This window comes from Helianthus annuus, chromosome 4 (assembly GCF_002127325.2).
Source record: "Helianthus annuus cultivar XRQ/B chromosome 4, HanXRQr2.0-SUNRISE, whole genome shotgun sequence".
In the NCBI taxonomy this organism is placed as follows: domain Eukaryota; kingdom Viridiplantae; phylum Streptophyta; class Magnoliopsida; order Asterales; family Asteraceae; genus Helianthus; species Helianthus annuus.
In genome coordinates, this window is record NC_035436.2 from 142,319,582 (window position 1) to 142,340,094 (window position 20,513).

Here is a 20,513-nt window from a genome sequence, read left to right on the forward strand (position 1 = left end):
AGCTACTGTCCAAAAACAGATCTTTAAAAATAGTAAACGAAGTCCAAAAATTATGATTCCAGTTCCATTAGAACCGTATTTTGAAATAGTACGTTATAGACTCAAGAAAATCAGTTTTTCGTTAAATATTGACCTGTTTACAGCCAACTGAAGTTGGCTGTAAAAGTTTGGACAGAAGCTGTTTTTCAGCTTTTAGTTTTCTAACTCGTGTTTGATTGATTCCGTTAACATGTTTAGTGATCACAACGACATCAAACATCAATATTAACAAGCAAATCATCAGGTAATCAACAAGAATCAAAACAACTTCATTTTAACATCACTTTATCAGATTTCAACAACATTTCATCATTAGGTTAGCTCTATGTTCAAAACATTTTTTATGATCTTCTAGTGTTCTTAAGTTTTCATAATAATCTAATTATTAACCACTTAAATAACATGAAAAATGAACGGATCTAAGTTCTTACCACTAGTTCAAGACTAGGGAAGTTCAAGAGAAGAAATGTGGTGGTTAATAGCAAATAGAGAAGGTCCTTCCACTTCCGAACACACCGAGCTTCGTTGTATGCACTTTAACACCTTTGTATGCTTGTGGAATGTATGAGAAATGAGTTGAAGGTGTTGGTATGGTGATGGTGGTTGGCGGCCGAGATGAAGAAGAGAGGAGAAGAGAAGTGTTGTTGAGTTAGAAGATGATGAATGTGGTGATGGACTAGAGGTTTAAATAGAAGTCTTCCAACATGTTATTACCTAGTGGTCTTAGTGTCCCCTAAAGTACACTACAAACCTGATAAATAAATCAAGGAAATCAAGGGTGGTTCCCTCTAGGGTGACCATCGAATAGGGGGGGGGGTGCTTGGTTGGGTTTCAACTAATTTAGTTAGCTTATGTTTAGAATCCAAGTATTCTAGTTAGGTATTAGTTACTAGATATTTATGTAGTGTGTGTTATGATATTCAGGGACCATAACTAATTCAGAAAAAATAAAGACAATGCCTCCAGTAATATTTTAGTGTTCCGGGTAATGTCTGGTTGTTCGGTTTGATACTGTTCCGTTAACGTGCTTAATTAATCCGTAAAGTGTCCTATATATATATATATATATATATATATATATATATATATATATATATATATATATATATATATATATATATTCTTGTAACATTTTTAATTTTCAACACTCAGGAAAGCATAACGAACTATTTGGTAACTTTTCTGCACACTACTAGTATGTTAACAAGCACATGTAAGCATAACACAGAAATCAAAAAGCAGTTAAGTGATTCAGCACATTCATCAAGCACTTTAACTATCATTAATAAATTGTACGGATACATGGAATTATGAGGGTTGTCACATCCTTGATAGCTATCGGTCTTTCAACGTAATCCAATCTTTCGTCCAATTCAATATCGTCGAGGGACACGTATGCCGTCTCATCCACTAAGCACTTTCTCAATTGTGACACATGGAATGTGTCATGTATTCCATCTAAGGTTGGCGGTAATTCCAACCGATATGCTACCTTCCCAACCCAGGCTAAAATCTTGAAAGGTCCTATGTACCGCGGACCCAATTTCCATCGCTTTCGAAAACGTATTACGCCTTTCCATGGGGATACTTTCAAATACACATAATCCCCAACTTGGAATTCAAGAGGATGTCTTCTTTGATTTGCATATGCTGCTTGTCGATCCTGTGCCGCCTTTAGTCTAGCCCGTATAAGATCAATCTTCTCATTAGCTATGGCTACTACATCGCTAGGTGCAATTTCTCTTTGTCCCACATCTTCCCAACATATGGGAGTCCGGCATTTCCTTCCGTATAGCATTTCATATGGGGCCATTTGTATACTACTGTGATAGGTATTATTATATGAAAACTCTACCACAGGTAGATGATCATCCCAGCTTCCTCCAAAATCCATCACACACGCTCTTAACATATCAACAAGCGTTTGAATGGTCCGTTCAGACTGACCATCCGTTTGTGGGTGGTAGGCGGTACTGAAATGTAATTTCGTACCCATCTCATCATGAAACTTTTGCCAAAATGAGATGTGAATCGGATATCTCGATCCGAAATAATAGATACGAGTACCCCGTGACGAGATATAATCTCGTTCACATAAATTTCCGCCAATTTTTCCGAGGTAGCGGTTTCCCGGATGGGTAAAAAGTGAGCGCTTTTGGTGAGTCGATCTACGACCACCCATATGGCATCATGTCCTTTCTTTGTCTTTGGGAGTTTAGTCACAAGGTCCATAGTCACATTTTCCCACTTCCACACTGGAATTTCCAATGATTGAATCATACCACAAGGTTTCTGGTGTTCCGCCTTAACTTGGGAACAAGTTCGACATTTGGCAACATATTTTACAATATCCCGTTTCATTCCAGGCCACCAATAACTTTTCTTCAAATCCAAATACATTTTTGTAGCTCCTGGATGAACTGAAAATCGGGACTTGTGAGCTTATTCAAGTATCATGTCTTTTGCTTCGCTAAACCGAGGTATCCATATCCGGCCATACATTGATTTAATTCCACTGGGTCTTTCATCTAATTTATCAACAAACCCCCTTGTTCTTTCCTTTCTTGAATCCATTTCTCTCAGCGACTTGACTTGGGCTTCCTTAATCTTTTCGAGAAATCGAGGTGTAACGACCATTTTCATGGATTTCACTTGAATTAGAGGCGGATAATCCTTTCGGCTCAGGGCATCGACCACTACATGTGCCTTGCCCGGATGATAAAGGATTTCACAATCATAATCTTTAAGAAGTTCTAACCACCTTCGTTGCCTCATATTTAAATCTCTTTGCTCGAAAAAGTATTTAAGACTTTTGTGGTCAGAGTAAATTGTGCTTTTAGTTCCGTATAGATAGTGCCTCCATATCTTCAAGGCAAACACTACTGCTGCTAATTCCAAGTCATGTGTTGGATAATTACTTTCGTGTGATTTCAATTGCCTTGAAGCATAAGCAATGACTCTTCCCCTTTGCATCAAAACACAACCCAACCCTTGGTGTGATGCATTAGTAAACACCACCAAGTCTTCTGTTCCATCAGGTAAGGTTAATACCGGGGAGCTCGACAGCTTCTCTTTCAGAGTTTGAAACGCCTTTTCTTGATCTATACCTCATGTAAACTTCTCATTCTTCTTGGTTAACTTGGTCAACGGCATGGCCGATTTAGAAAAGTCTTGAATAAACCTCCTATAATAGCCCGCTAAACCCAAAAAGCTTCTAACTTCACTTGGGTTCTTTGGAGGTACCCATTTCATAACAACTTCCCCTTTTGACGGATCTACTAAGATACCATCCGCATTAATCACATGACCGAGAAATTGTACTTCTCTAAGCCAGAAAGCACACTTAGAAAATTTTGCGTATAATTTCTCCTTGCGAAGCACTTCAAGAATTTCGCGCAAATGGCATGCATGTTCGGCTTTACTTCGGGAATAGACCAAGATATCATCAATAAAAACTATAACGAATTTGTCTAACATGGCCCGACAAACTCGATTCATAAGATCCATGAACGCGGCGGGTGCGTTCGTTAACCCAAAGGACATTACTAAAAACTCGTAATGTCCGTATCACGTTCTAAATGCCGTCTTCGCCACATCCTCATCCCGTACCCTTAATTGATGGTATCCAGACCGTAAATCAATTTTCGAAAACCAACTTGCCCCTTGTAACTGATCGAAGAGATCATCGATTCGGGGCAACGGGTATCGGTTTTTCACCGTTAGCTTATTCAAATCTCGATAGTCGATGCACATGCGCATCGAACCATCTTTCTTTTTAACAAAAAGAACAGGTGCTCCCCAAAGCGACACGCTCGGGCGTATAAATCCCTTGTCGAGTAACTCTTGGATCTGAACCATTAACTCCCGCATTTCAGTTGGGGCCAACCTATAAGGAGCTTTGGCTACGGGTTTGGCATCGGGATACAATTCAATCTTAAAATCTACATCACGTTCTGGTGGAAGCCCAGGCAAATCTTCCGAAAATACATCAAGAAACTCTTTCACAACCTCAACCTCCTCTATGTTGGGGGTATCCTGGTTAGTATCTATCACGTAAGTTAGAAATGCCTTACTTCCATTGCGCACATACTTGAATGCTTGGACTATAGAACAAAGCTTTGAATTAACATTCTTTTCCCCTTGTATACTCACTCGTTTTCCTCCCGGTATTAACACATGGATTACCTTTTTCTCACATTGAGTTTCGGCATGATGTTTGGCTAGCCAATCCATGCCAACTACAACCTTGAATTCTCCCAATACCAATGGGAATAAGGTCAATGGCAAACTTCTCATCTTCAATGATAATTTCACTATCTCTACAAACTTCGTGCAACAAATAACTCTTACTATCCGCTATCTCTACTTCTAATGGCATATGCATTCTTTCGATTTTAAAAGAGGGGTGTGACACTAATTCACTTGATACAAACGATCTACTGGCTCCAGTATCAAATAACACGTACGTAGGCATCAAGTTCAATAAGAATATACCTGACACAACATTCGGGTGGTCCTTTGCTTCTTCAGTCGAGATCTGAAACATCCTCCCCTTAGCTCTTGGGGCTTCCTCCTTTCTTGCTTCCTTATCTGTTTTCTGTTGAAGATTGGGACATTCAGCCTTAATATGACCCGGTTGGAAATAGTTATAGCACGTTCTGGTAGGATTAGGACATCTATAGTACGGATGTCCCTTTCGCCTTATCCTTCTTGCCATGATCTTGAAATTTCTGTTTCTTTGACGGGCTTGAGCTGGGAACATTCTCAAACACTCTCTTCTCACCTCTTTCTGCTTGTCTTCTTAGTTCAATCTCCCTATCTCGGGCCAAATTAATGAGCTCGTTCAAGGTTTCACATTTAGTGGGAGTTATGAACTCCTGATATTCGGCCTTCAACATACCATGATAGCGGTTTATCCTCATTCTTTCCATTCCCGCTATTTCTTTACAGAATTTCAGTTTGTCAAGAAATGTGTTGGTGATTTCATCAATGGTTTCGTCTTTCTGACGAAGATGTAAGAAATCTTCTTGAATCCTGTCAATGGCAGATTGCAGACAATGGTAATTTAGGAAAGGTTCCTTGAACTCTTGCCATGTCAAGACTTGAACCTTATCTTCACAAATTTCTTTACTATAAGCATCCCACCAGTCTTTAGCTTGGAGTTGTAAACAACTGGTGGCAAACATTACTTGTTCTTCCTTTTCACAGTGGCTCCTTACAAACACCGCCTCCATACTTGTGATCCACCTTTGACATGTTATAGGGTCAATCTCTCCTTTATAGGGTAAAGGATTGCATGCTATAAATTCCTTGTATGTGCATTTGCGAGCCCCCTTCTTTCCTTGTATTTCATCAAACTTCCCTTTCAACTCGTCCATCTTACTTGCCATCATCGTTTCTACCACTTCTAACACATGACTTTCCACTTCTTGGGCTAATCGAGGAATATTGGCCTGGATTGCCTTTCCAAACTCTTCCGAGATCATAGTTTTCAGTTGTTCTTGTTGTGTCGCTTCGTCCTCATTCGTATCCGCCATCTACACATAAACATCATTCTTTATTTTAAACTTTCATTCATCCTTTATATCATGTAATCATGCTAATAGGGTATAACTCTCATTCTTTTTAATGTGTAAGAGAAATTACACACGACTAATTCATACTTAAACTTCCTTTGAAAACTCAACGTTTCCGATAACCAATCATCATGGCATTCTTTCTTCCGTATATCTTGTTGTCACTTTTCTTATCCTTTAGAGTCTTATTATAACGTTTTTAATACTTCCCGTGTGATAAAAACATCAAACAGAACATCATATTTGAAATTGGCTAAAAATGGTCCCCACCGTAAGCTACGGTGGCTACCGTAGCTTACAGTGACGTCTTTTTCCTTACGCCCCTGAGCTACTATCTTACGGTGGCCATTTTATCTCAGGGTCTACCGTAAGCTACGGTAGCCACCGTAGCTTACGGTGACGCCCAACATGCTATGGCTGATTTTTATGTTTTTGCAGCCATTTTCCGACCCGTTCTATCCCAAACTGACCCGATTCATCCCACACCCTTACACATCATCCCGTAACAATTCCATAACATTCTGTAACTAAATTATTCGTAATGCAAAATTCTAATTTTAAGGATACTTGCTTCGCGTCGCGGAACGAACACACACTTCACACGAGCTTTCGGTTTGAGTTCAAGCATTTGATTCTTAAATCCCTCAAACCTAGGCTCTGATACCAACTTGTAACGTCCAAAAATTTTCCGCTTAAATTTTAAAAAACGACATACTATATCTAACGAAATTTGGGCATGCCATTCGTAAAACGAGAGGTCCCTGTTTTTACATTCAAAATATTATTTAACATACACTACTTTTCAAAAGACATAATATACTACATCAAAACCAACCTTGTTTCACCTACGAAACCATCAAGCTAAAGTACTTACAACCGACTAAGTTTTCAAAAAGCCAAACAAGATAAGACTTAAGCGTTTAACTACTAGATATAAACTAAAGAGACAAAACATATTGACATTGTCTTTTTTTACAAAAGTTGCGGAACGCATGACGGGCTTGAAATGTGTTCGAACCGGGCGAAACTTGATAGATAAACTTGAGATTTACCTACATCGCCAATACAAAATAAACTTCATTAGAACTAGAATTCTTTCTTTTTAACTCAAGATTTCAATCCACGGACTTATAGTTGTTAAGGCATCCGCAAACTTGCAATTTACTATATACCTTAATATCATCATTCTTGCACATAATTTGTTCCAAATGGAACTTCATACCATTCATTTCATTCTTACATCCTATTCTTTTGACCCGTTATAAAAGGGTATACACTCATTCTTTCTTTTGCATTTTAATTCGTCGTATTCGACCCATAAGGGTCCTACACATGGTAATGGTTTTGATTAGCTCAAATACAACTTCATATAGTAAAACGATAACATAATAAAACCATGAGTTGTACAAGTAGCGTACCTCGTTCTTGATTCCCTTGTTGCTTTGCTTGACTTAAACTTTCTTCCTTAACACCTATACATAACCGTTCGTACTTTAATTTTGGCCTTATACCCGTTTACACACACCAATTGATAAAACATCATACAATTTACACTTACTTCATAAACACATTCAATTCACATAAATTTTATAACTACCAAGGCTAACATCTTTATTAAGGCATTTCATCAAACACTTGGTGTGCATAACATCAACGAAGCATAAGGTACAAGTGTTCAAAGCATAATTCTACTAGTTCATTCTTAGATTATCAAGATCAACAAAAATTCCCCCCAACAATCATTCCAAATCAGTTTTTAACTATCATTAATTCAGCAACAACAATTCTCATACTAACCATTACAAAAATTTTGCACATAATTTCATTCATGTTCTTCATTATCTACCTAACTCAAGTGGGTTTATGCTTCAAATCATTCGATTAACTAAAATCAAACAAATTTCTTGTTCTATTGTGAATTCCTAACCCACAACTACACAATTATTCATATTACTACAAGATTGGGTTGAAACCCACTTTCTACAAATCATCAAAACAGAAATTTCGACTTACCAATCGTTGAACAAGCTTAGATTATTCGAGTTTTGGGCTCATGCATCTGTTTGGGTTCTTAATCTCCTTATGATTTTGAGAATTTTATAAACTTAGGGTTTCTCCTTGCCCCTTCTTGCTCTAGTCGATCCACAGAACACACAAAGGTGTGTGTTTTGTGTTTTTGTTTTATTTAATAACTTTCATTCTTTTAACAAGTTTAACCCCTCTAGTTATTATTGTTGTTTATTTGTCACATATCTTTCCTTCTTATTGAATTACTAATATGTGCATTTAACTAGGTTAACATAACATAACTAGACATTTAGGTAACATAATAAATTGCATATTTTTGGGGTGTTACACATTGTAATTCATTAATAATTTAAAATATTACAATAACGAAATCAATACAAACTAATAGTCTTCTCTGTATGGGCAGAGATATATCCATCGCTTTCTCGAGATTCATCATCATCATGTTGTGCATTGGCGTATAACGCCATTATCTCGTCTCGTCTTTGCTGCAGCCTATACTTAAATATCACTGGATCTTGCATCGTTCGAAGGTGCTAAATCACAGAGTTGTTCAAGAAGATCTAGTCTCTCTGTCTTAAGCATTTCGTCCACCGGCAATGAATATTCCACCCCGTGTCGATAAGGCACTTTAACCGTTCTTGCGCTTCCATCCAAACCCCAACTGCTAACTGCTGGTAGGCCAGTATCGTCAATATCATCATCATCATCATCATCACCATCATCATCTACTGGAAATTTTCTCTTCAATCTTCTTATTACCTTTCGAGTTCTTTCACAATCGTCGGCCATTGGAACCCCAATGGCCGGAATATCTCTCTGAACGGCTTCATCCATACTAAGTATGGCCTTGATTGTCTTGATCTTCACCCTTTACATGTCAGAGAACTTTAGGACGAAACGTCTCTCCGACCTATCAAACCTCCATGCAATAATTTGAGCCATTTTTTTAAGTTTTTATGGGGATTTAGTCAAGGTGTGGCGTGTTGGAGAATATGTGGAGTGTTAAGTTTTGTTTACCTGTTCTACTTATATAATGACTTTTTTTTTGCCACCATGTAGGATGCAGTCCTATAAGGTGACATGCAATTATGGCGTTTTTGAAAAGATAAATAAATTCAAGTACCGATGTAGTGGGTTTTAATTATAATGTTAGTAATAAAGTTTTCGTCGTTTCTGTTTACTGTTTGTCGTTACTATTTGTTCAGCTTCACCTGTTAAGGCTGTAACACGTCCCATCTTTTAGATGTTGGCTTTTGAAATTTTAATAGCGTTTAGACAAAGATGGCACATTGTTCTGTTTCTCTTGCACATTGTTTTATACATTTGTTCTAAAAAATGCTTGTAAAACCCCAAGATGTCACAAATTTTATTATAGTTGTAGAGTTTGGCGTTTTTGGCGTCTTGGCGTTTTACGTTTATTTTTTAGAGAAATAATGTATTTTTTAGTGGAAAATCAGAAAACAAACCACAGAAAAAAAATAGAAGCAAAAAAAATAAATTAAAAATCCTAATCGAATTTCTCTTCCAAATCTTCACTGGCATCGGTCTCTTTCCACTTTGAAACTACAAGAACCGTCACAAATATATGGCGTTTTGGTTTTGGTGTGATTTATTGTTGTTTGTTGTTGAAGTGGCTTTTTGTGGATGTTGGAGACAAAATGCGGTGGGTTTTTTTTGTTTGGTCTTCATCTTTATCTTCATCCCACTCTTCAGTGTCATCGGTCTCTTCTTCTCATCCAAGCCTTCTTCAAGAACAAATATGACAAAATGACATATGACTGTCACCAGTCTCTTTTTCTTGAAGATTTATCCATTTCATGCAACAAAATCTTATTGAGTTACCTCCCTCACCTAACAATCCATACAGTGAAACTTCACGCAGAACTATACTGAATATCCAAGAAACGATGTTTGCTATCTTTGATTTTTTTTTTAACTTTTTGATGTTTTTACAGTGAGTGGTATTTAGGAACCATGGCGTTTGTTTTTTGTTTTGATCAATGGAAGGTGCAGACGTTTCTGTTTATAGAATGTCTTTGGCGCGTAGTTTAGGTAGGATATTATTAATAAGTGCAATTAATAAAATATCAGTGGTTTCAGTTACTGTTTGTAATTCCTGTTTTGCTCAGCTTTATCTGTTAAGTCTGTAACACGTCCAATCTTTCAATTTTGGCGTTTTAATTTAATGGCGTTTTTGTAGGCTAAGATTATAAAATACACCAACTAAAACACAGAAAAAACCACGCAGGAAAAATATTTTTTATTAGTTGACGTTTTGTATTTAGTTGGCGTTTTATATTTTATGGCATTTTGTGGGAGAAACGATGTTTACCTTTTTACCCTTAATGAAGCACCTTCCAAGCAATAAAATTGATGTTATTTACGAAAACGCCACCGTGCCAATCTTGTCCATAGATTGTTTTGATCTGACAATCCATGTGTGTTCTCACTGTTCACACACTTTTCACGGTTTTCCCTAAATCCTGACCATATATATATATGTGTGTGTGTGCGCGCGCGCATGTGTGTGCGTCAAATCCAAAAATAAATCGAAGTTATCAAACTAAGATTGCACAAACTAAAGACTCGCTACCGTTGTTTCAGGAATTGTGGAATGGTATGATAATATGCGAAGAACTAATCACAAATTTAAACTTGCATTAGTTCGAATGTAAAGTTTACTCCATTTATAAGTGGTGAAGGGGTATGTATCCCTTTGGTGTATCGGCATGTTGATTCGGTATCTAGCCACTATAACTACCAATACTTAAGGTTATGCAATAACAAAACAAATTAAATCTAACTTAGGCTTTAACTAATATTACGCTGATCTTAAGATTAAATCTAATATTATGGTAATAGTTGTCACCATCCTCCACTAATGACATTGCATCAAACTAAAGAATTCTGTTGAAAATGGATCCATGGTCGTTACCACGATCATGCCATGTAGCGATCGTTGATATACAGCTCAAAGACAACATCCCTGATATCGGATCGATGACATCAACCGTTTAACCTTTGGACCAACTTTCAAGAACAAAATCTGATCATATAACATGACTGTTGTTATCCCCGCTTCCTTCAACTTTCATTGGGTCCTCCTCAAATAAATCAAAATTGAAGAACTTATTAATATCAACTTTCTCCGAATGCTGAGAAGAATAAGGTTGATCATTATCAATCCCAGTAATCAAGTTTGTATGCATGAGACCCTTAGTTGGATAATTCTGAGCATAACTTGTTGGGGTCATCCATATACTTGATGTGTAACTCATTGGATATGAGACACTTGACTTCAACAATCCATGACCATGTGGGACGCTCGACATTATCGACCCATTATTTGATGCCATTGATGATAAAGCATACGGAGGTATTGTGTAGACTCGATTCATTGGTGGTTCTTCACTAAGACTACAATCAACTGATGAATGCATGTTTGGTCCATGATTTGGTTGAAAGTTGTAGGTGTGAGTTGGAGGATGGTGACATTGATCAAATGATTCAAGAATGGAGATATGATGGATGGTTTCAGATGAGGAAGATGCTTCATTGGGTTGATTGTTGGATACCAACAACTTCTTCTTCTTCTTTAGCTTTGAGTTCCATAAGTTTTTAATCTCATTGTCTGTTCTACCCGGCAAATGTTTTGCAATTTGTGCCCACCTGAAATAAAATAGAAAACATGTAACATTATATTACAAATCTGTAAGGCTAAAGGGTGTGAGGGTCATTGTTGGGACATGATTCGTTAACTAGGAACATGAATGGAAGGCTATACCATCCCTCCCCTAATCCACCATGGTTTGCATGGATTAAACCATGACAACCGTGGTCCTCCTTTCTATTTTTCAAGTACTCATTTAATTTTTTTTTGACAAAGATAAATTAAAATAAATAAGGGGATAGTGGTTTTGGTCATGGCCACACCCTTAGGGTAGTGGTTTTGGATTGTGGATTAGAGGTGGGTGACATGGCACTGACGTGGAGGGTCATGATGAGGGTCATGACCACACCCTATTGCCTAATTAATTTAAAAGAAGTCCATATTTGAACAAGGAAGTTGTAGCATTACTTATTGCCAATTGAGTTTTGGAGGCTGAATATAAGATTAATTTCTTCAGTGGTGAAATTTCCACGCTTTATATTTGGATTCAAGTAATTAATCCATCTCAATCGACAACTCTTCCCGCATCTTTTGAGTCCTAATTACATTCACAGTTTAATTAAACATAAAAAAGAAATGTAAGTAATAAGTAATAAAATAGTAAATAAAAAATAAAACACTAAAGGAATCATATCCATTTAAATCACTTTTTTAATGTGAGAAACACGTGATTAATAATAACAACCCAAACAGTCAATGATCTCTAGATCAAGTGGTGGAAGACTTGCATTTCTTTTGAGAGATGCAGGTTAAAATCCCACTTGGTGCAGAGTGAGGCACTGGTGGGCAATGATAGGAGACCTAGGAAAACCTGGGTTGGATCCTTGAGCCAAACGGGTTTTACCGGTAATTTCATTGTCGTGCCTACGGGCGGGTGGGTTACTGGGTTTTCCCCGAAATTGGTGGTGGACTTGGGTTACTCTCGGAGTACTCTGTTTGTCAAGTGGGTGCCCCGAAAGTGGTTGGGATTGATTCTGTTGACCGTTTAAAAAAATAACAACCCAAACAATATCTCATGTATCAAAAACACGAAATAAAACACGGATTTTCATTGGCCCGTGGATTTTTCTATAATTGAAGGTCTTGTGATTTAGTGTATCAAAATGATCAATATTAAAAATTAATTACCAAGATTTATTATTAATAATTTACTATTTCTTTTGTAAAATAGACATGTAATAAAAAAGGATGCCTATCTCCTTTGTGACCAAGACTCCATGATATAGAGGTCTAACCATGATATAAATGAAACCAATAAATGTTAAATCTTTTAAACTCTATAAAAAATGTTAATTTTTTTGTAGGTGAGAGAGAGACCAGTAAGTTCTGGAACGAAACTCCATTTGACTTGATCATGATTTATAACGTAATCGAAAAGTGTTTCATCTTCTTCAGCCGACCAAGTACCTAGCTTCACTTTCTGTTTATTACAACATTTGTGTTCATGTGCCATTTGTATAAGATCTATTAAAAGAAAAATTCAAAATCAATGAATACATATATACAAACAAGTTATCATATGCAAATCATGAAATCACAAAACTTCCAAGTATTTTACCTTGTTTCTTCTAAAAACATTGAAATAGAACCTTTGTAAGCAATGTAGGTTAGTGATGAAAGCAATGTGAACAATTGTACGATTGTATGTATGAAATAGAACCATAGTACCTCTTTATATATTGTTGTGTTTTCCTTTTAATTTGTGTGTCATTTGGAGATATGATGAATTGAATGCATCTCGCGACTTTGACTGATATGATTAAAAAAAGAAATTTAAAATTTATATTCCGTCAACGCTTAAATAATACTCAGAATACAATATATGATCTCATACCAAATTAATGTGATTAAATGTAGTGGTGAATTTATAATTTATTTTCTATGATAGGCGAGGAGGGGGTCGATCGGGAGGTTTGACCAAACTATTAAAGAGGGCAATTGGGATTTTTGTCTAAAAAATAAAAAAAAAAATTAAGGGGGCACTTGCCGCCCACCCTTAAATGTGGCTCCGCCATTGATGAAATGATCACTGGTTTTTCGTGTGTGAATGGTTTTATAGATCTTGTCGTTACGCAATTAACGTTTTTTTATGAGAATTAATTGCCTTGAAAATATAATTTGTAATTATTATTATTGACAATAATTTATACGCAAATTGGATATAAATAATCCCAACTTTCTCAATTTGGCCGATAATAATCCCAACTCAGTTATTTGCGGATAATAATCTGAACCGGTTCACTTTTGGCCGATAATAGTCCACCATTAAAAATAGCTTAACGGGGTTAACTTTTTTTCCTGAATTACAAACCAATGTTTTAGAGATTTTGATCAGAATGAGGATACGAGTCGATTTATGTAAACTTATCTCGAAACGGTGCTCCAAATTGAGAAAATTGGGATTATTTAAATCCAATTTACCTAATTTAATTATTATTATTATTATTATTATTATTATTATTATTATTATTATTATTATTATTATCATTATTATTATTATTACACATGTTTATATTTACATTTATTTTATTTTAATTATATTTAAACTTAAACATCAAATGAAAGTAATGTCTACTTTTTATATTTTAATATAACTAGGTTTAAAAAAGTTTGCCGCGTTGCAGCGAATTTCTTTTGTTATTTAGTTTGTGTTTACATGTGTTTTGAAATCACTACGAGCGTGTTGCGAACGGAACTGCTGACAAGAATAAAAAGAGAATGTAGGAAAAAAACACTAAAAGATAACCAAAAGAAAATCAACCAAAAAGTTGGACGGTAATGATGTTGTTCGTATGTAACCCGTGGTCAGAGATGAGCAAATGATTCTGGATACCGGTACCAAATTTGTCGAACCGAAAGATCTTAAGTACCAATTCGGTACCGACTTTTGGCGTTCCTGGTACCGGTTCACTACCGTTTTTACCTTCATATTCCTGTACCGTAACCAGTATTTTCGGTATCAGTACCAATTCTGTATCAGTTGGCACCGAGCTCATCCCTACCCCTGAAACTAAAAAAAGAAAAAATTAAAAGTTGAATACAATCAACAAAAAAAAGTTGTACGATACTGTTGTTGTTCGTACGGTACCAGTGATCAGGGATGAGCAAATGGTACCGGGTAGCAGCACTGAATTTCTCGAACCAAAAGATTTACAATATCAATTTGGCACCAAGTTTTGGTGTTTTCAGTATTAATGTTTGTTTTTACCTTCATGTACCGATACCAAACAGGACCGTACCGGTATTTTCGATACCAGTACTGGCTCGATATCAATTGACACCAAACTTATCACAACACGTGATATTAGAAAATGATTAAAGTTAAAAAAATAAAGAAAATAACTATTATAATATTTAAATAATGAAAGTATTAAAAAACTATATACTATTATAATATTAAAATTACTATTTATTAGCTTCTATTTTTAATATATATATATATATATATATATATATATATATATTAGAATGTTGAGAAATAAATAACACAATCGCATAGTTAGTTTTTTTTAAGTTAACAAACATGTATTAGATAACAGGGTGAGGATCAAATAGAAAGTTTATGTTGGTCGGAAGGACAGGAAGCAATAAGATTATGACATGTGGCAAAATTTAAAATAAAGAGGAAAAGTATTTTAGTCAATTTTACCCAATCTACTCTCTTCTTCTCTCTATAACTTCAAAACCCATCATTTTCAAAACCCACTATCTTCAACCTGTTCTTCACTATCTATCTCAATAATCACTACATTATAGTGCGATTTTCGTCACCAATCAATGATTCAAACACCAAATCAACGTGTTCTTCAACTTTTTTGAAGAAACCCAGTTTAATTTCATACAATATCTCATTTATTCTTGTGATTTTGAAGCGAAGCACTCGATTCGCTCGATTCGATCGCTGATAAGTGTTTCTAACATTCAAATCTTGTCAATTGGTGAAGACATCTGAAGAATTCAGCTTCGATATTTCTAAGAAATTTTTGAATTGCATTTTTACGATCTGGGTTTTTGTATTGAGTCATTGCGTTTTACAAAGTCATCTTAGCGGGGTCCGGGGGCAGCGACCCTGGGAACAGGGTCCAAGGGGCTGAAAATTTAATTTAATTAAATTGCTTTAATAAAACTGCATCAGAAAATTTAATTTTCTGGAAATTGCCTGATTTCGTAGACAGTTTTTGATCTCCTACTTCATGGTTTAGATAATTCACAGACAAAACATATCCTGGTGCAATGCGTTTTAGAGAGAACACTTCCTAGCCTTCCTAGCCAAAAAAACTCCCTATTATATCCTAACCCTTAGATAATATTCAAGATCAGTGAAAAGATAGGTGGGTTAAAGAAGTAGACTAAAGATCAAATACAAATAACTTTAACGTATAAAACGTACGAACCGAAGGTTTTGCTGAAAAAACGCGATGGCATTTTCGTAATTATTAGTAATTATCAAAATTACTCTACAAATGATCATGTAGAGTAATTTTGTAAAATGTTCTTGTAGAGTAATTTTGATCTTTTAGAGTAATTATCAAAATTACTCTACAAGTGTATTAAAATTACTCTTCATCAAAATTATTCTACAAGTGAATCAGAATTACTTTGCAAGTTTATCAAACAACATATAATTCAAAATTACTCTACAAATGATCTTGTAGAGTAATTTTGATCTTATAGAGTAATTTTGTAAAATGATCATGTGGAGTAATTTTGAACTTGTAGATTAATTTTGTAAAATGTTCTTGTAGAGTATGTTTTTTTAGCATTTAGTTATGGGGTGTAGCTTTATGGTTTAGTTTTTAGCATTTAGTTTGGGTGGGTGGGTGGGTGGGGGGGGGGTTAGGCTCTTTGCAGGTTTTTGGGGGGTGAGGGGAGGGGGAGTGTTAGGTTTTTTTGGTGAGGTATAGTTTTTTTTTTTTTTTCAAAATTACTCTACAAGAACATTTTACAAAATTACACTACAAGATCAAAATTACTCTACAGGGTCATTTGTAGAGTAATTCTGATAATTACCCTACGAGCAAATAATTACGAAAATGCCATCGCGTTCTTTTTTTTTTTGCCTTTTTCATGCTATTCGTTCATTTTGTACGTTAAAGTTATTTGTACGGTAACTTTACTCTAAAGAAGTATATTATAAACAATAATAAAATATACATTTATTGCACGTTGAATTCTAATTGTAATATAACTAGCAATAAGAGCCACGCGCTTTATGGCACGAGTACATCGTAAACATCGAATGGATTAATCTAAACGTTATGCGATGCAACAACCATATGAAAACGCGTGTTTCGACGTATCCGATTAAACTCAACGTAACCTATATAAGCATTGTGAATGGATCAACGTAAAGTAAATTGAGTTTATATCGTACAATCATAATGTATTATATGTGACCCGACTCATCGATAGAAAACATAACTGGTATAAAGGAAAAACTGCACGTGTAATCTAAAGGGATTAATTAAAGCTTTTGAAAAAAAAAAACAAAATGTGACTCCACTTGGTTCGAAACAAAATTTACGATAAAATAACACGAAAACATATTATATTTGTCCTGACTCGTTTCCCAAAATATTATCGTCCAATCGTATACCAACTCGAATTTATACCAAAACGTACATAAAAATATGCACGTAAAATGTTTTTTAAACGAAAATGTATTATAATTGACCTGAGTCGTTTCCAGAAAAGGTTTACGTCGAATCATAGATCAAATCGAATTTATACCGACACATATATAAATACATGCACGTAAAAAATAGTTTTTTTTAGGTAAAGGAAGTATAGGGGTAAACTCGAAACAAATATTAGTAAAAAACTTAATACGTTAAAAACGTTCGTAAAACCGTGCCAAGTTGCAACAATGTCACATCACTGCCAGCGACCACCAATAGCGCAAAAGCTCGTAAAAGTAAAATAAATAAAAAATGAAAAGTAAAAACATAGAAAAATTAATTAAGTTGATCTAGGACTCGCACATTGCGATGAATCTGTCAAATGTGGAAAAATAGATACGTTACGACGGGCCTATCTGTAGGACCGGACCGAGTTTGACAGTCAAATGAGTCAATTCGAGCTACTACCTACCGAATATGTAGCGGAAATACATATTTGGCATGAAACAAAGCAAATCAGTAGGAGAAATGAGTAGAAAACAGATAGAATACACTTTTAACTTGCTTTCACATTAATTCTTCAGAAAACACACGGTCAGCAGTTCGGCTACCCGATGACATCAAAGTTCCAAATGTGAAAGACTGACTGGGGTATATATAGTGGAGACATGTTCGCTTATATGGACATGTCCATATGAGCGGATCTATTTCTTGTAGATCCGCTTTTATGTCAAGTGTCCATATAAGCGGACCTAAAACATTAACATCACAAAATTACACTTTTAACCCCTGTACAATACATAAACAACCTATCTAGACCCTATACATTAAACTAACAAGACTAAGACGCAGGCTTTAGACATTATGCACCAACAAACTCCCCCTTGGATACAGCCGCAATTTTTGTCTTGTCTTTGGGTCTTCAGACAGCTCTATACGTCTCTTCCCTTGGCTTCGGTTTCCTGCTCAGCGCAATCCTTACTCTTTCATTCTCTTTCTTCCTCGCCTTTTCTTCTTCAGCTTGAATCTTCAAGAATGTACCTTTCTTTTCTTCAAGCTTTTGACGTTCACGTTTAGCTTTCCTTTTCATCTTCTCGTCAAGCGACCACCAAGATGATTTCCGTTTACTCTCAGAATTTATACTTTTCTAAAAGCAAAGGGAAACTACACGTTGAAACTGCTGCGCTTGTTCTCTATCTGCTGGTTGATAGTGAATCTTGTTGATGAAAAGACACTCTATATCCTTCGCAGAGCAATTTACCAGCCACATTGGATCATAAACATGTATCTCTCGAATCTCCCCTCCTGCTCTGTAAGTAATTACCGCTTCGGTAGAAATACAACTATAAACCCAACCAATGAAGCCTTTATAGAAATCTTGTTCCATCTGAGGCATTGGAATTGTCTTCATTGTTCTCGGAGGCTTGACATTAAGGATAGTCTCTGTAACACCGGTATCTGGATCTACCCTCTGCACACGCTTTGGATGATGCGGCTTCCATTTACGAAAAGCTTTCAACGACTCATACTTGATGTAACCCCACATAGCCACATCATTCTTTCGAACTGGGTAATCCAAACATCTAACCTTCGGCAGTTCATCTACATCCCACCATGGTAATGACATGATGTCAAATAAACGTTCAAAGTATTGAACTCCGTACTCTCGTCTAATCGCATACGCATTCACTTGTGGTAAATAACCCCAACTGATAATGTCACCGAGAGACACACTTCTATCACGCTGATAATACTTCAAAGGTCTCTTAAACTTTCTCTCGTGACTCTTTCTGAACCACTTCGATCTATCTTCCTTTTCCATTTCCTTTTGAGTGCTCTCGAAGTTCTTTTCTTTCACTGCCTCAGTCACCTTTTGTCTTAATTCTTCTCTATTTTCCTCTGCAAAGAACTCCATAAGTGTAGGAAACTTAGAAGTATCTTCAACTACATCTTCATCATCCGTCCAATCTTCAATCTCAACTCGATCATACTTATCAGCCTCTTCAACATACTTATACGTGTATTCAGGCTGTTGATTGATATTAAAAGACTCCAAATCTTCTTCAAAATCAAACTTGAACTCTGGATCCACAGTATGCATCATTTCTCTATAAACATCTAATCCCAAGATTAACTTTTCAGTATGTTCAACGATCTGTGTTTTACTAGACTCCCCTTTCCACTTGCTTCCCCTGATTCTTCATTTACCGAGTCATTCATCAGATTATCAACTGTTTTCTCAGTGGAAGCTTCTGTAACTTTCAAACCTGTATCTCCTGCAGCGTCGTCATCATCATCATCTTTACCAGATCCATGACTACTTGCAGAGAATACTTTTTCATCTTCTTCATCTTCCTCTTCATCCTCCTCTTCATCATCTTCATCATCACTGTTACCCATCAACTCTTTCTAGATGTGTTTCCTCATCAAACAAACCAGATATTGCAGTGATAGGCTCAGGATTATGAACCACCATAGAAGGTACTATTGATCTCTCTAACACTGCAGAACTTCCTTCAAATCCCTTACCTTTATCTTTCATTTGTCTTTCAATCTCTACTTGACGTTTAGCTCTAAGTTCTTCGACTTGCAGCTCTTCAAACTTTTGTTCTAACGATGCTCCAAGCATGCTTTCAACAACTTTGTTCAGCATATAGAACTCGTGATCTCTTAATGCTTTGGCTGCTTCAAATTCTATGTTCTTCAACTTAAAGTATTCATTCTGTTCATCACATCTAGCCTTTTCTTCTTCAAGTTCAGCAACTTTAACCTTCAAGATATCAATCTCAGATTGATCAACATCAATCTTTTTCACCAACTCTTGATTTTCATTCTCTAACTTCTTCACACGCATCTCAAGAAGTCTTTCTCTATCAGACACTTTCTTATTTTCAGCTGCCAGCCTCTTGTTTTCAGCAACAACTTCTTCAACTCTCTTTTCAACATTTCTAACTTGTGAAGTGCTGGCAAAATCAAAATCTCCAACATCCAAAAGATTATCCTGTGGAGTATAAAGACCTCTGCTAGACAAACCAGGTTGCACTTGGGTGAGTGGAGGTGTTTGAAATAGTTCTTGTGAGGTAACAAAAGGTTGTTGTGGTGGTGGTGTTTGATGAATAGGTGATGGTTGTCTTGGAGGTGTTGGTTGATTAGGTGGTGAGGATTGTTGTGGTGGAGTAGATTGTCGTGGTGGTGATTGGATAGGTGATTGTGGTGGTGTTGGTTTATGTGGTGGCGTAGGTGGTTTCTTGGTTTGTTTCTTCCTTTTGAGCACAGTCTTTGTTACTTTGATCTTTGGAGAGGCTTTGACAATCTTTGGAGAAACCACTTTCTTCCGACCTCCAGCTTTCTTTCTAACTCTTGGAGAAGATTGTGATCCTGAGACATGCTCTGGAGAAGGCACATAAACATCATCGTCGTCCTTTTCCTGTCTCTTTCTCTTTCGTAACAACTTCTCTTTTTCAATATCTTCTTGAATTCTTTTTCGATTTTCAATCTCATCAATACCATCATCTGAAGAACTTGATGAACTTGTACTTTTATCTACATCGTCACCCTCAATATCATCAGCAACTTTTT

At 36.1% G+C, this 20,513-nt stretch overlaps 2 protein-coding genes across 2 annotated transcripts; both read right to left on the bottom strand.

Annotated features, from left to right (window-relative positions):
- Positions 1-3,147: 3,147 nt before the first annotated feature.
- On the bottom strand, positions 3,148-8,480 carry LOC110933459. The gene is made up of 5 exons (XM_022176680.1): positions 8,406-8,480; positions 4,725-5,576; positions 4,534-4,636; positions 3,804-4,358; positions 3,148-3,455 (listed from the first exon to the last, which is right to left on the bottom strand). The coding sequence occupies exons 1-5, from the start codon at positions 8,478-8,480 to the stop codon at positions 3,148-3,150; spliced, it is 1,893 nt and encodes a 630-aa protein (XP_022032372.1).
- A 2,216-nt stretch (positions 8,481-10,696) lies between these two features.
- Positions 10,697-12,769, bottom strand: LOC110933460 (trichome differentiation protein GL1). The gene is made up of 3 exons (XM_022176681.1): positions 12,634-12,769; positions 11,725-11,854; positions 10,697-11,315 (listed from the first exon to the last, which is right to left on the bottom strand). Exons 1-3 carry the CDS (start codon positions 12,767-12,769, stop codon positions 10,697-10,699), a joined length of 885 nt encoding a protein of 294 aa, XP_022032373.1.
- Between the last annotated feature and the right edge of the window lie 7,744 nt (positions 12,770-20,513).